The sequence below is a fragment of the Notamacropus eugenii genome, chromosome 4 (genome assembly GCF_028372415.1).
Source record: "Notamacropus eugenii isolate mMacEug1 chromosome 4, mMacEug1.pri_v2, whole genome shotgun sequence".
Classification (NCBI taxonomy): domain Eukaryota; kingdom Metazoa; phylum Chordata; class Mammalia; order Diprotodontia; family Macropodidae; genus Notamacropus; species Notamacropus eugenii.
In genome coordinates this window covers 126,485,784-126,501,730 of record NC_092875.1, presented here as the reverse complement: position 1 = coordinate 126,501,730, position 15,947 = coordinate 126,485,784, and the positions used below count along the sequence as shown (strand labels likewise).

General features: G+C 38.5%; 1 protein-coding gene across 1 annotated transcript in view; it reads right to left on the bottom strand.

The window, feature by feature from the left end:
* Positions 1-13,887, bottom strand: part of TNFRSF11B (TNF receptor superfamily member 11b) — a 50,665-nt gene extending 36,778 nt beyond the window's left edge. Inside the window, exon 1 of the mRNA XM_072603220.1 lies at positions 13,270-13,887. Coding sequence (XP_072459321.1) covers positions 13,270-13,413 — 144 coding nt within the window. The 5' untranslated portion in view covers positions 13,414-13,887. The remainder of the gene's footprint in view (positions 1-13,269) is intronic.
* Between the last annotated feature and the right edge of the window lie 2,060 nt (positions 13,888-15,947).

Here is a 15,947-nt window from a genome sequence, read left to right as displayed (position 1 = left end):
GAGACAAGAAAGTAAAGATGAATAGCAGCTCTCATCCATTTACTTTGCCTCTCCTGTGGCTTCCACCTCTGGGCTTAGTGTAAACATCCAGTGCACAAGAAGGGCAGAGGTGAAACCCTCCTCAGACAAAAGAGCCTGTCTTTGCAGTCTCCATTGATATAATGTAAGCTCCAATTCTTCATGACCACTTTTGGGGTTTTCTTGGCAGAGATACTGACTGAATGCCTTGCCATTTTCTTCTCCAGGTCATTTTATAAATGGGGAAACTGAGGCAAATGGGGTTAAGTGACGTGCCAGATTTGAATTCAGGTCTTCCTGACTCCAGGCCCAGTGCTCTATCTACTACACCCCTCAGCTACCTTTGGGGACAAAGGCTCTTTATTTTTGTCTTTGTATCCCCAGTGTTTAGTATAGTGCCTGGCATATACTAGGTGCTTAATGTATGATTTTTTTTTTATCATTGATTGGAGTTATAATCAAAGTCTAGAATATTTGATAAATCCTTTAGTTACAGAGTAATGGATTTTGAGTCAAGGAATTGGATCTGAATCTTAGTTGTTCTACTTACTATGTATGTGATCTTGGACAAGTCCCCTAATCTATCACAGTTTCCTCATCTAGACAGATTGGCATTTAAAGTTCCTTCTAGTTCTTAATCTAGGATTACTAGGCAACTAGACGTTACAGTAGAGTGTTGCAATTAAGAAGACTTCCATTTAAATCCTGGGGATTCAGTTAATTTCCCTGAGCCTCAGTTTCCTAATATGTAAAAAGGAGATAATAGTACTTCCCAGTGTTTCTGGGAGGATGAAATGAAATATGTAAAGTCTATGTCAACTTTTAAGTGCTGTATAAATGCTAGCTATTCTTCTTCTCTTCCTCCTCCTCCTCCCCCTCCTCCTTCTTCTATACATTGGGATTTATTTACCAGATTATTTCTCCAACTGGTAGCTCTTGCAGTTATCTGTTTTCCCTTCAGTTACTAGATCATCATTCAGTTCTCTCCCATCTTGCATAGGCATATGCCAGGGTTCTCTGCTGGAATCTCTTTTCTTCTCTTTCTTCATTCTCTTTCTTTCTTGGTGATCTCCACATCATCAGATTTCACATATTCCATTATCAGATCTATCCTAAGTATTTCCAAATCTATATATCCATTCCTGATATTTCTCTGGAACTTCAGTTTCATATCACAAAATGCCTGTGTGTCCTATAGGAACTTCAAGCTTAACATAACTCCCCAAAATGACTCATTGTCTTTTCCCAAAAATGATCTTTCTTCCTGACTTTTCTATCTCTGTCAAAGGCACTTTTGTCTTTTCAATAATCTAGGGGTGGGGACTTGTGGCCTTTAAGCCAGATGTGTCCCTCTAGGTCCTCAAGTGCAGCCCTTTGACTGAATCTATATTTCAAAGTGCAAATTCCCTTATTAAAAGGATTTGTTCTGTAAAACTTGGACTCAATCAAAAGGCCACACCCAAGGACTTAGAAGGCCACATGTGGCCTCAAGGCTGCAGGTTCCCCATCCTTGTCTACCCCTTTGGTATCCGATCATTTGTCAAGTCCTATTGATTAGACAGCTCCAATATTCCTTGCATTTGTCTCCTTATCTTGATTTCTATGGCTACCACCTTGGATTTAGCCCTCACCATCTCTCACATTAAATCATTCTACTCTATTTTATCATATACACAATTTCCAAATCACAAGGAGGAGAATGTAAAGAAGCTTCGGTGACTTCCTATGGCCACTAGGACTAAAACAACATCAGTTAACGTTTATACAGTACTTTAAGAGCTGCAGGGGACTATAAAAATTTTTTTTTCATTTTATCTTCACAACAGCCCTGGGAGAGAGGTACTATTATTCACCCCAGTTTGCAGATCAGTAAACTGAAGTTATAAGTGACTTACTTAGGATTACACAGGAAATTTCTGATGCTGGATTTGACTCCAAGCTTTTCTGACTCAAAGTCCAGGATTTTATTGTGTCATCTATTTGCCCCTGGCATTTAAGGTCCTTTACAATACGGCTCCAAATTAATGTTCTGGACTGATTCAAGTCATTTCCCCTCCTCATTCTATATTCCAGTCAATGCTCAAGACAACCTACCTTCCAAAACTGTTCCTTTGTGCTGGCTATTCCCATGTCTGAAATGCCTCTTCACCTCTGTCTCTTGGAATGCCCAACTTAATTCAAGACTCAGCTCAAATATTGTCTTCTTAAATGAGATTTTCCTCACCCTGTTAGCATTTTTTTGTTTTCCAGTCATTTCAGTTGTGTCTAACTCTTTGTGATTCCATTTGGGGTTTTCTTGACAAAGATATAAGAGTGGTTTGCCTTGTCCTTCTCTAGCTCATTTACAGATAATGAAACTGAGGCCAACAGGTCTGAGGTCAGCTTTGAATTCAGGAAAATGAATCTTCCTGATTTCAGCCCCAGCACTCTGTCCTCCATGCCATCTAGCCATTAGCATTTTAACATGCAATTATTTTGAATGCATTTTGCATATATTTTATGTTTTCCTGTCCTTGTATATGCCTACCACCTTCCAACTCCCATGTAAGGTTCTTGAGGACAGTAAGCTGGGAAGAAGTCAACATGAAGTCAACAAGTATCCCTCATGTTGGCTGCTTCCCAAAGTGTTTTCCTTCATTAACATGAAGTGGAGTTGGCAACTTGACCTTGTGTCATAGAAGGTGGAAACCAGAAGCACCTAAAGCAACCATGGAACCCCAGAATCTCAAGGCAGTCAATGAAATTGAAGAAACTCAAAGAAACTGAAGCATTCTCTTGCCTCTAGCTCTCACTCCACTCTGTCCCTCATGCTGGTGCAGGGAATTGATTTCCATCAATGAGGAGAGAGTCCCATACCAATGGACTTTGGGACTTGGGTTACATATTCCACATCCTAGTACACTATATAGTAAATAGTAGATGCTCACTTGAAGTTCACCAAATTGGATTTACTTCATCTCACTTTCAGGATTTGGAATTATTCATTGATCATTAAGAGGGTAAGGAATAGAGGAGGGTAGAGGCTCAAATTCATCAACGCAAATTTTTGTTATGAGCTCTGGCAATATACTACATGGGAAAAGAGATTAAAGCTAATTTTACGTGCCCCAATTGAAGGTTTTCAATTATTTATTTAATTTATAATCCTCCACCCCCATAGAGATAATCTATGAAGTGTTGTCAGTAACCATAAAACAAGGCTTATATTTTCCTCTAAATCTGTTGGACCAAAGTCTGGTTGAATTTTGTCCTCTGTAGGGATCAAAGAAAAAGGAACTCACAGAGGAACTTAGAGTATTTAGAGAGATCTCAGATATCTGTGAAGTGTATTTAATCATGAATTCTTACTTGTCCTAACATCTCGCTTACCTTATCCGAATATGGATTACTCTTAAAAAACAAAGTGAAGTTGTCAAGTATTTCTTTAATATTATATGCAACTCAGGACATTCTAGCCAATAACTCTAAGGAGAATACTACTAATAATAATTATAACTGTCAAGAAGTACTTAGAGGAATGTTTTTAAATTATCTGCTAGAGTACAATAAGAACACTGCACACATTTACCATATATATAGATATGCAAGCAAATATGTATTATAGGTGCAAATATGTATGTATAGATAGATATAGATACATTTAAATACATGTATGCATATACACGTGTATGTGCATGTATTTAGATATATACATGTGTGTATTATATGTGTTTATATATACACATATATCACATTGTGTATACATTATATTATCATATCACCAGTGTGCCAGGGTGAACAGAGGACTGACTTTAGAGACAGAAATGCCAGAATTCAAGTCCTGCCCTTCTTGAAATAAGAAACTATCTTTAGCCTCTTCTCTCACATAGAAAGGTTCTTAATAAATTGATTGACTGATAGATACCTCCTGTGTGAGCATGGACAACTCTCTTAACTTCTTGCTTCACCTGAACCTTTATGAGGCTCCATTGTCCAGGAATTGGAGAAATACATTGGTGAACAGTATTTCCACATTTTGAGTTCCTTACCTGGCTAAAATCTTAGGTCTAGATCACAAAAAAAAAAAAAAGATTAAGACAACAACAATAAGTGCATTTTATTATAAAGGGTATTGGATCTGGAGTCAAAAATCTGGCTCAAATTTGATTAAATGTACTATCTGTGAGACCTTAAGAAATAATGCTATCTAGAACCTTTTCTAAATCTAAATTTAAGATGATGGTAATAATAAAAATAATGACAAACATTTAAATAGCACTTTAAAATCTATAAAACATTTGAAAATACCATCTCATTTTAGCCTCACAACAACCTTAGGAGATAGGTGCTATTATTAGCCCTATTTTATTGATGAGAAAACTGAGCAGATAAAGGTCAAGTGACTTGCCCAAGGTCACACAGCTATTAAGTCTGCTGCAGGATTTGAACTCAGATCTGCCTGTCTTCAGGTCTAGCACTCTTATAAACTATGATATCTCATGGCTTCATTCATTATTTTATGAGAGCGGTTATCTATCCAAAACCTGAATAATGGCCTCAATTCAGAATAATGAACTTTAGATTTTTAGTAAATAAGATGTGATGATAATAAATCCTGCTGGGTTGTACCAAGCATGGCCACAATTTCAGAAGTTTTCCACCAAGAATTGCATCAGAAATTTTTACTCTTGCTTCTGCAGTTGACAGAAACCATGCCAAGTGCAACAAAACTTCTTTCATTTTCTGTGCTCTTAGAAAAGAATTGTTAAAAGAAAAACAAATCTCATTAATCATTGTTGTCCTTTACCATAAAACATAATGTTCACATTTTCCCATTAAAATTCAGATAATTGGTTCTTAAATGTTGTTTTGACATTAGAGAGCATTAATTCAAACCCCTTCTCTTTACAGATGAGAAAACTGAAGCTATGAAAGGTTTAAGTGACTTGTCAACCAAGGTCTCATGGTTAGCTGGTGGCAAAACTGGAACAAGAATCTAAGTCTTCCATAAGACTTTTCCTTGTTGAATCAAAATTTAAAAATGCTTTCAAGAATGTGTTATGCTAGGACTTTTGAGAATAAAAGAAAGCATTTTCAGCACAAGAAAGGATTATTTTATGGCAAAGGCTTTGAGGTTTTGAATCAGAGGCCAGAGAATAAAACTGACTTTACTAAGACAGTAAAGGGGAAAAATGGTTGCACCAGTGTCTGTTTTTAATTTTAAATGTATCTTGTCATCTGTTTTCCTACTTTGGAGCTCTTATACAAATAGCTCCATGTCAATATTTGAGAGGATTGTATAGAAGATGTAGCCACTGTACAATGGTAGCCCAAATGAAACTCTTCTTTTATTTTTAAAATAAAAATTTAAATTTAAAGTAAAATAATTTTATTTTAAAAATAAAATAATCATTTGAATGATATTTGCAACTTATTAAAAGTCTTGAGAATTATTATTTTTGGAATAATGAATTTCAAATAATTTTTAAAAAGAAACTTGATAAGTTAACCTCAATAGCATAAAAAGTTTTTTTTAGAAGAATGGCAATATCCTTACCCTGAAAGTGGGTTCATTTCCATTAGCATCACATGTGCACTTACAGTCTGAGTGATTCAGGTGCTTCTGAGAGTTTTGTTGGGTTAGGGTGGGGGAAGGGAGCTATAGTCTACCTGGTCAGTTACATAACCTTACAAAATATTATATAAAAATATTTTTAAAAATCAACAACACGAGCATGTCTCCTCATTAAAAAAAAAGGCTAACAAATACTTGAGCATGTCTGTTCACAAGTTAGGGCACTATAGCATAAATCATCCGAGTGCAAGCATGTAATAAAGGGGGCTCATTAGCACATGTGGTTTACTAATGCATTGTACAGATATTCTTATCCCAAAGAACATCTAACTCTTTTTTATGTTTTCAATGCTTCTTGCCCCCAAAATATTCTGTCAGCCAGTTCCAAAAGCTAATTACAGGTCATGCAAAAATACCATACTTGTATCTATTTCAAGTTTACCATACCTAGCTTTATTTTCTTTCATAGATAGTTTACAGATGTTGCTAGAATTGTTAGTGTAACTAGCTCTTACAATTGTGGGCCGTTGTGTTTTAACCTAAATTGATTGACATTGCAGTTTGTAATGACTTGGAAGTCATTGCCAAAACCTTGGTGGACTCGTACAACAGCATGCACCAGCAGCAACAGTAAAACCAAGGGACCAGGAAGAAGAGTGGTTTGGCCTAGTCAGGAGTACCATCCAGACATGGGCTTCCATTGTCTTCACCATATTTCCAGAGATGCAAGCTGAAAGAATGGGGACAGATCATAGGATAATGGCTTATGGGTGGAAGATGTATTATAGAATGTACTGGATTCATCTTGATGTACCCACTAAAAGAACTGGAAACAAGATGTTGGTTTCCTGGTTGATAGTCCATTAGTCTGAGCATTAAAATAGCTAGTGTGGCATAGAGGACTGAGCACTGACTGGTCTTGGTGTTAGAAGATTTGAGTGTGGGTCCTGTCTAGGGGACTAGCTATATAACCCTACATAGTTTTTGTATGCTGTTTTCCCCATAAAAATATGAGTTCCCTGATGAAAGAGATATCATCTTTGCCTTTCTTTGTACCCTCAACACTTAGCACAAAGTCTGGCACATAGTATGTATATAAATAATGTTTGCTGACTGCTTACTGAGCTTAGGTAAGTCACAGCTTCTCAGACCCTTAATTTCTTCATTCACTAAATGGGGAAAACACTACTTCCACTGCCCTAACTTAGAGTTATTATGAGCAACCTATGTAAATTTTAAAAGACTAATTATATAAATGTGAGTTGTAAAGTTCCCTTACAAGATTGTTGTGAGGAAAATACTGTGTAAACTTTATCATCACCATCACTGCTGTCATTATAATTTTTATTACATGTCATCCTCTCTTTAGCTTTAAATCTCCAATAGACAAGTCTGTATATCTCTCCATATGTAGCAAGGATGGTTCCTGAAAAGTTGTCAATGAAGCAAAACATTATCAATGGTGCTTGAGTAACGCTCTGCTTATGTTGTTATAATTCCTCTTTTAGGAAGACATCTCTAATTTAAAAAAAAATGTAAGTCAATGGGAAAATGGAGTTCAATATATTGACCTGTGCCTAGCAGGCAACTTGTCAGTAATGCTACTATTTTTTTTTATGACTGACCCATCAGCACATGGACCCTGTAATTGGCAGTGCCACTACCTAAGGGTACCAGAGAATTCCATATCTGAGTCTCCAGATACTGTATACTGAATCTATTTCTTACTTTATTAATTCCATAAGATTGACATTTCTCATATGGAGCTATTCCCTGGAGGGAAGAAATAGCATTACTTAGACCAGATGGTGACCCTGGAAGCCTCTTTCAAATGACTTTTCAAAGGGAAAGTGATTAAAACCAAGGTTAGATTGACAGCAGGAGTGAAGTCAGGAGTCACCAGAATCATTGGTTCTATCGTTTGACAAGAAAGAGCTAAGAGATGGTGCTTGAGGTAAGGAATTGGAGAATGTTAGAGCTAAAAGAGACCTTATAGGTCATTGGATCCAACCTCCTCATTTTGCAGATGTGGAAATTGAGACCCAGAGGGGTGAGGTGACTTGTTCATAGATGTACAGTAATTAGCAGTTGTCTTCTGAAGCATGTCAAAGACCCATTGTGGGGCCTAAAAAAAGTCACTTCTCTGTTTTCTCATCTGAAAAAACAGGTACTCACATCAGATTGTGGAAGTTATGATGTATTTTTCTTATGAGATAGCAACCAAATCACTGGTCTCTAGCTTCTAGGCCTCCTAGGCCTCTAGCTCCTAGGCCAACTCCTTTTCAGGGAATTCGCTGTATTTCTTTCTGTCTTCTCTAGAGCTCTGCACATATAAATTTCTTTCCCTTCAGTCAGGCTATTGATTTCACACACGTGGGAAGGTCCCACTAACAAATTTCCTCTATCAACATAAAGTCTTATCCTTTTTTGCAACTCATGGAGAGGTTCAGCGAGATTTTTCCTTGGGGTTATGTAGTCAGAGCTGAAAACCAAGTTTTTTCCACTTAGAGGCCAATATTCCCTTCATTTCTATACATTGACTCTCAAGTAAGTATATACCTTATCAATGCTTGATGAATGCATTAATGGACAGTGGGAACCTGATTTTAGCCTAGTTCTCTCTTAAGTTTTCTCTATACAATGGGGATAACAACATAGAACATTATAGCATGAGCTAGTGGGTCAGAGAGATTAAGTTAAAAACATTAAATAGCTATTAAGTGCCCACTATGTACAAGGCACTTTGAGTGCAAAAAGAGACTGAGCTTAACATTTGAAAGATATGGCCTAGGATGCAATTTTTCACTGTAGAAATGCTGAAGAAGCCCATAATGCTGAAACATATATAGAAGAGTCTAGTATGTTAATCAATCACCTGGTAAATTTTACATAAGTATGAAGGCTTGTCATTCAGGCTACATGGAAATGGAATAAGGACCCATCCAGTATGACCAAGTGGTCTAGATTAATCCAAATGTGCATGTTATATGTATAATATAATACATGCCCATATCCATGAACACATATATGTAATTACATATAATTATACATATACATGTCAGTGTATTGTATATATATATGCGTACACATGTATGTATGTATTCATGTGTATATATGCATATATTTGCATGTGCATATGTGGGGACATATATACAGACATACTTTCCTTTCTTTTTAAATTTTGACTAGCTAGCTGAGGAAAAATTCAGTATAGTGGTAAAAGTTCTGGTCTTGGAATCAACCAATATCCCTAACCCACTGAATTTTTCCTTTACCTTTGGCTATGGGCAGCTACACGGGGTAATGCGTAGAGAAAGGGCTGGTCTTTGGGTCAGGGAGATGTGAATTTGAATCCCAGGTCAGACATCAATTAGTTGTGTGACCCCGGACAAGGCACTTAATCTGGGTCAGCCTTAGTTTTCCCATATGTCAAAAGAAGATTCTTATAATGGCACCCTCCCCTCAGACTTGTTGTAAGGATCAAATGAGAATGTGAATGTGTGTAAATTTTTTGTCTTTGCAAATGTTAAAGCGCTGTATAAATGGTAGCTCAATGATCAGTTTCTGTTTGAACACTTCCAAGTGGTGGGGAAGTCCCTGATACATCATTAAGTTTGTTATCTATGCTAGGTTATTTTGAATGCAAAAAAGAGAGACTCTGATGACCTCTACTACACTTCCAACACAGAGGTTTTATGATTTGATAAACTGCTACTGGGTAATGGGATGCTAAGAAAAAATCTTTTTTTAGAATGCTTTCAGCAAGGGAGTAAAGTAGGCAGGGGGTTAAGAGTAGCTGAAAGCAAAACCCAGCAGGCTAAATATCTGTACAACTACAAGAATATTAGCTGATGTCTTTGGTACAGCTGCTTGCTAGCACTAACTGTGTTGAACATCTTGGCAAGAAAGTTTAATTCTTCAGCTAATGATATTTGGCTGCTGTGGTTTTAGCTGAACTAGTGAATTTAAAGTCTGTATTACAATGAAAAAAAATGCCTCGAAGGTTGTTAGTTGCAGGTATGTAATCTGTTTTTACATGTGCCTTATGTACAATTCTCCACACACTTCTATGTTCTCTCTCCCTCTCAAAAAAAAAAAAAAAAAGATAAACAAATAAATGAATCCAACCATACAAATAAACTAAAAATCCCCAAAGGGTGGCACCATCATTACTGCCTACAACAGAGAAGCAACCTAGAGAAAAAACATCATACACAGACAAGCCCTATGAGGCAAACACAAAGGTTAAAATTCTGAGGGTTCTATGGACACTACTGGTATCTGGTGAAAGTAATCGAGCTCAAATTTGATCTTGGATTAGGATAATGCTAATCGAACCACCCATTTCAAATTCAACCATGTAGGATATGATCTGGTATTGTTAGCAGTAAGTCCAGGGAAGCCAAATTTTACAACCCAATGATCAGCCCTGCAGGGAAATCATATTAGTTCTTTGCCATCATTCCCTCATATGCATCCTGAACTTTAGCCAAATCAGATCAGTGGAAAGAAAGCTATATTTGAATCTCAACTCTGACACTTAATACATGTGTGACTGTTTGCTGATCTGCAGACTTGGGGAGGGATGTTGGGTCCAATACCTTCTGAGTTATCACCCTTTCCCAAGAATATCTCCCCCATGTCTGTGTCTTTACTCATGACATTCCCTCCCACTCCATGTTCTGCTATGTACAATCTACCCTCATCATACTCGTTTAGGTCCTTATGCCTTTTCTATGCAGCCTGAATGATAAGCCTGCACACTCTGTGAAATTTACTGGGTGATTAGTTAATATGCTTGCCATTTCCATATATGTGTCAGCATGATGGACTTGTTCAGTAATGCCAGAGTGAAAGATGGTGTCCTAGGCCATATATTTCAAATGTTAAACTCAGTTCCTTTTTGCACCCAAAGTGCCTTGTACATAATAGACGTAATAAATGTTACTGTTTTTAATTTCATCTCTCTGATACAACCAACCCTTACTGTAATGCTCAATTTCAGTTTTGTTGTTCAGTTGTGTCCAACTCTTTGTGACCCCATTTAGAGTTTTCTTGGTAAAGATATTGGAGTGGTTTGCCATTTCTTTCTCCAACTCATTTTACAGATGAGGAAACTGAGGCAAATAGGGTTAAGTGTCTTGCAACCAGTATGTGTCTGAGTTACATTTGAACTCAGGAACATGAGCTTTCCTAAATATAGGTCCAGCACTCCCTCTACTGTACCACTCAGCTGCCCAGTACTTTTACATATATTAACTCATTTGGTCCTTACAACTCTATGAGATACATACTGTTATTATCTCCATTATACAGATAAGGAAATAAGATTGAGAGAGGTTATGACTTATCCAGTATCATATAGCTGATAAGTATCTGAGTCATACTTTTAATTCAGACCTTCCAACCTTCAGGCAAGTCACTTAACCTCTGAATGAACGTCAGTCAGATCTCTAAGACTATATAGCTTTTATACTAGAATGAGGGTCATGTTTTCTACAGCTTTGTATCCCTTCTCACATCATCTAATGGTGCCTTGCACATAGTGGGTACTTTACAAATACTAGTTGTACTCAGGAATGGATGAGAGAAGATATGTAAGCACAAAGCAGACATTCCTATTTTTTTTTCACCAAAATGATAAACTGAACTTCAGAAAATAAAAGGTCATAGAGTCAGAGCTGGAATGGATCTTAAAGGCCATTTGGTCCAACCTTCTTGTTTTACAGATTAAAAAAAAATAAAAGAAATAAAAAAGTTCTAATGTGTAATGCTATTATATTCAGCATGATATAAATTTCTTTTATCTTGATCACACAATTTATCATCTAAAGCAAAGTATCATTTATGCATGTATATAACTGCACCTACACTGACCTGCCATTGCCATAGTGCCTCTTACCTTGGTATCACATAACTAAAAGTTTGTAGTCTGTAACATGGTCTAGGGAACAGGAACACACTACCAGAATATTTATACTAGCCCCAGACATATAGAAATAACAGTCAGCTGGCAGTAGATAAGGATTAAGTAATTGTTTACAGCCTGGTGACCAATTTGGCTTTCATAATTTTATTATTTATTTATGCTTTCCATATCCCCGAAACTTCCTGGAAGCCTACATAAACTGCCATTCACTCTTTGTGGGCTAGAGGTTATAATTTATGTAGCCATCACAACAAGTCCAAAACCCTCCTGTGGTTTAAATATTTGTTTTTGTAGCTTTATGTAGCAGTGAAGTTCTACTTCGTATCTAGGTGGACATTAGACTTCAGGGAAACATAAGACTAAGTCAGTGCTTGCATAATTACTTATTTGTAAGTGCTATTATCATCACTGGGAAAAATTATTTTTAATAGCTATAGAGAGACTTATAATAGAAGTGAAAATCAAATCCTGTACAGTATTGCACAGCGCTTAACAATGAAGAGGTCAGAGTGTACTTAACACAATACAATATTTTCCTCTGTATGTTATGGATGAAATTGTCATTTTTAGAAAAATGAAAGTTCTGATTATCAGACCAATTCCACAGTTATTAAGTATCTTATTATTCTAGGCTAATAGCTCTGAAGTTGAAAAGGCATCTGAGTCATCTACTCCTACCCCATCATTCTACAGATGAGGAAATTGAGGCCCTGAGAGAACTGCCCTCCCCCTCTCAACCCCCTCAGCACTCAGAGTTGAGATTTAAACACAGACTTCTGACTACAAATGTAACAGTTCCCCCACTGTATACCAGTCTGCTTGCACAATCTTTCCTGTGGTGCAATATATGAAACAAAACAGCTCCAGTTTGAATGAAGTGGCAAGTTCCATTTATTGATGTGAATATTTAAGCTGTTGCCTAATAATAATAATCTCTAAAAATAATTGTTCTAATACAGACATTTACAGAGTGTTTTAATGCTACCAAAAACTGCTTAGAATAACTCAGCAAGTGAAGTAGCACAAGCTGGATGTCCCCATTTCACAGATGGGAAAACTAAGTTGAAGTGGCTTACACAAGATGGGATTCAAAGGCAGTTTTCAAGGCTTCAATGCAGCTAGTTTTCCACTACAAATCTTGCCTTCAACCTCTTGTTAGCTCTCCTGGGCCTTAAGCAGGTGTAGATAAACACTATACTTAATATAAAACACCCTTGGCCTTATTAACCTCATCCTGGGGGGAAGGACATAGGGACAAAGTGACATAAGACTCTGACTGCAAGAAAGGGAGGGGAAAGAATAATTTTGGTTAAAAAAAAAGCATGAAAATTATTTTAAAAGTCGTTCATGTCTTTCTCTTGTCCCCTTACCAGAGTTCCTAACCTGTTTTGTGTCATGGCATGTGTCATTGGCCATCTGGTGACACCCATGGATTCTTCAGAATCAAGATTTTAAATCATAAGATAACATATATAAGATTGCATAGGAAACCAATTGTATCGAAATGCAATTATTTTTTAAAAACTTAGTTCATGCACCCCAGGTGAAAGATCCCCGGGGAAGCAACTTTTTCACCTTTTTCGGTGTCAGGGGAAATGAGAAAGGAAATTCCTGGTCCCAAGATTCTGGCGCCGGTAAATCTAGTGTACAAGCCTTGCCCCAAACCTCTGCGCCCCCAGGCCGGGGCGGCTGGGGCAGAGACGGGGACGTTCAGTCCCTCGAAGAGCAGCCAGCTAGAGCCTGGATCTCCCTCAGTTGCCCGACTTACCACAAGCGTGCAGCAGAGGAACTTGTTCATTGTGGTCTCTAGGGAAACCCCGGGAGCTGGGAAGGCAGACAGGCAGCGGAGGGAGGGAGCGCTCGCCCGCTCGCTCGCGTCTCCTCCTGGATGGTGCTGACATCCCCCCAACATTACTCAGGCACTTATATACCGAGCCTCCTACAACAGGAAGTATTGCCTCCTCTTTGATCTCTCTCTCCAGGCCCGTGACCAAACTTTGAGCCTTTCTTTTTTAGGAACAGGGAAGAGGGGGGATGGGAGAAATGGAGGAAGGTAGAGGGGGAAGGGGGAGGTGGTTAACTCTTTCAGTGAGGAGGCTCAGAGAGTGACCCCAAAGAGTGGAGAAGGGGGTGGAAAGTCTCAGCGGGGCGGGGGGAGGAATAAAAAAAAAGAAAAATAAATAAAGCCACTGACTGGGCTGCGTCCATGGGGCGGGAGCTGTCTGGGGACAGGCTGTGAGCCATCCCTGACCCTTCCCGGAGCAAGCCTGGCAGCTGGGACTACAGGCGGGCGCGCCCTGAGAGTTTGCCCATTGAGCGCGCTGGACAGAGATGTCAAAAATCGCACCCGCCCCGAGAGCCTTGCTTTGGATTCCTCCAGTCCCCTACCCTTTGATTTTTCACCTCTGAGGCCGGGGAATTTTGCAATGACCGAGGGAACATGTTGGATCCCTAGGTGGCTTGGGGAAGGAGTAAGGTCCTAGACTGGCACTGTGTGAAGGAACACAACATGGTTCTCTATTTCTCCCCGCCCCTATCACCTTTTCAGTTTACTGCTGCATGGTACCCGTTCATACATCCAGATTCAGAGCTACTAGGGACTTTAATCCAACACTTCTCATTTTACAGATAAGCAAACTGAGATGCAGGGCATCAGCCAGGAGCAATGAAAAGTCGATAACTTTGCTGATAAAAATCGATAACTTTGTTTCAATATGGTTGGGTTTCCTTTGTAATCCCACGTATTTTATTTTATGCATTTAACATTTTCTGAGAAGGACTCAATAGGATTCACCAGACTTCAGAAGGGGTTTAGACCAAAAGGCTAAAAACAACTTTCTCATTTTACAAATGAGGAAACTGAGGCCCAGAGAAAGTTACCTGCTTGTCCTGGGTCACACAGAATCTGACCTAGAACCAGGGACTTGTGTTCTTCTCCTCCTCATGGTATTTGCTTCCTCTGTGACCTTGATCAAGAGGTTTCACCTCTCTGGGCCCAAGTTTCCTCATTTATAAAATGTACAGTTTGAAGTAGATGGTCTCTGAGATTATTCACATCTCCCATTTTACAGATGAGGAAATTGAAGGCCAGAGAAATCAAGGATTTTGATCACCATCACACAGATAGTGGCAGAGTCAGGATTAGACTCCAGGTCTATTATCTACTGGTAAGCGTCTGAGGCAAGACCTGAACTGAGGCTGTCCTGGATCCTCTACTGCACCATGCTGCCTCTCAAAGTCAGCTCTCATAAAAAGCCATGGGTTCGTTTTTATCATCCAAGTTACCTAGTTTGTTTTTTCTCTCCTGCTGACGCAGCACCCAAACAAGAGTACAAAAGAAGTCTCAAAAGACAGGTTTCCATTGTTTCTCCCAAGCTATGGAGCTGTGTACATTCTATCCCTCCTAACTGGGCGAGGCTGTTTGCCAGAGCTAATAGGGAAGAAGGAAGCCTGCACATTTGGGGAGCAAAGTTCCTAAGTGTAACAGTTCAATTATTTTAAATAAAATAGATACTGGCCACCAGAGAAAAGAAAGCCATCTGTAGAGACTGCTGCACGCATAAAGTGTCTGCAAAGCTTTGTTGTACTTAATATTTGCTCATAGTAGCTTTATATAGGGATACTGGAAAATAGAGAACAGATCACTATAGAGGGAATGGTTCTGTTCATTCTGAAGAATAAAAATAACTCCTTGTTTGTGGGTATGGATCCTGTTAATCATTTTGGATGCTTCAAATTTGTTTTCTCCTGAAGCTGGGAACTGTATCTTTATCCCATTCATTCAGTGCTCTTTAATAACAATGGTATTGCCAAGCCAACTCTTCCTGGATATTTTAAGTAGCCACTCATCTGGGTGCTTTGGGAGAAAAAAAATAGCTTGTACCTGGTGAGCAACAACAAATTTTGATCTATATTCTTTATCTACATTAAAATTCCTGGAGGATCAGGATTGTAAATGCCTGGATAGGCTGGCCAAAGATTTCTTAGTATCTCAGAGCATTAATGAATTGTAGACATCATTTAGTTCACCTTCTTTTTTACAAGAAATAGGGCCCCATGAAGCAGACCTACTTGCCTAACAACAGGTGACTAGGACTGGAACCCAATCCTTCTGGCTCTAGAGCCAGTGCATTTCCCAATGTACCCCAATGCCTGGCAATCCTAATCTTTTGTCAGACAGGCAGATATTTTTCAGCTAACAAGGAAGGACCTTAAAGGTCACTTAGTCCAAACCCCTCATTTTAGAGATGACTAAACCAAGGCCCGGAGAAGTTCACTGACTTGCCCAAGGTTACTCAGGTAGCAAGTGACAAAGTTAAGATTCAAATGTGTCTTATGATTTAAAATCCTGTGCTTTATCTGCTGCATCAAGGATGCAATATGCAGGTGATGACACATTAAGTATGCAGCTGATTCAAACATCTAGATATTTTTCACATGAACCAT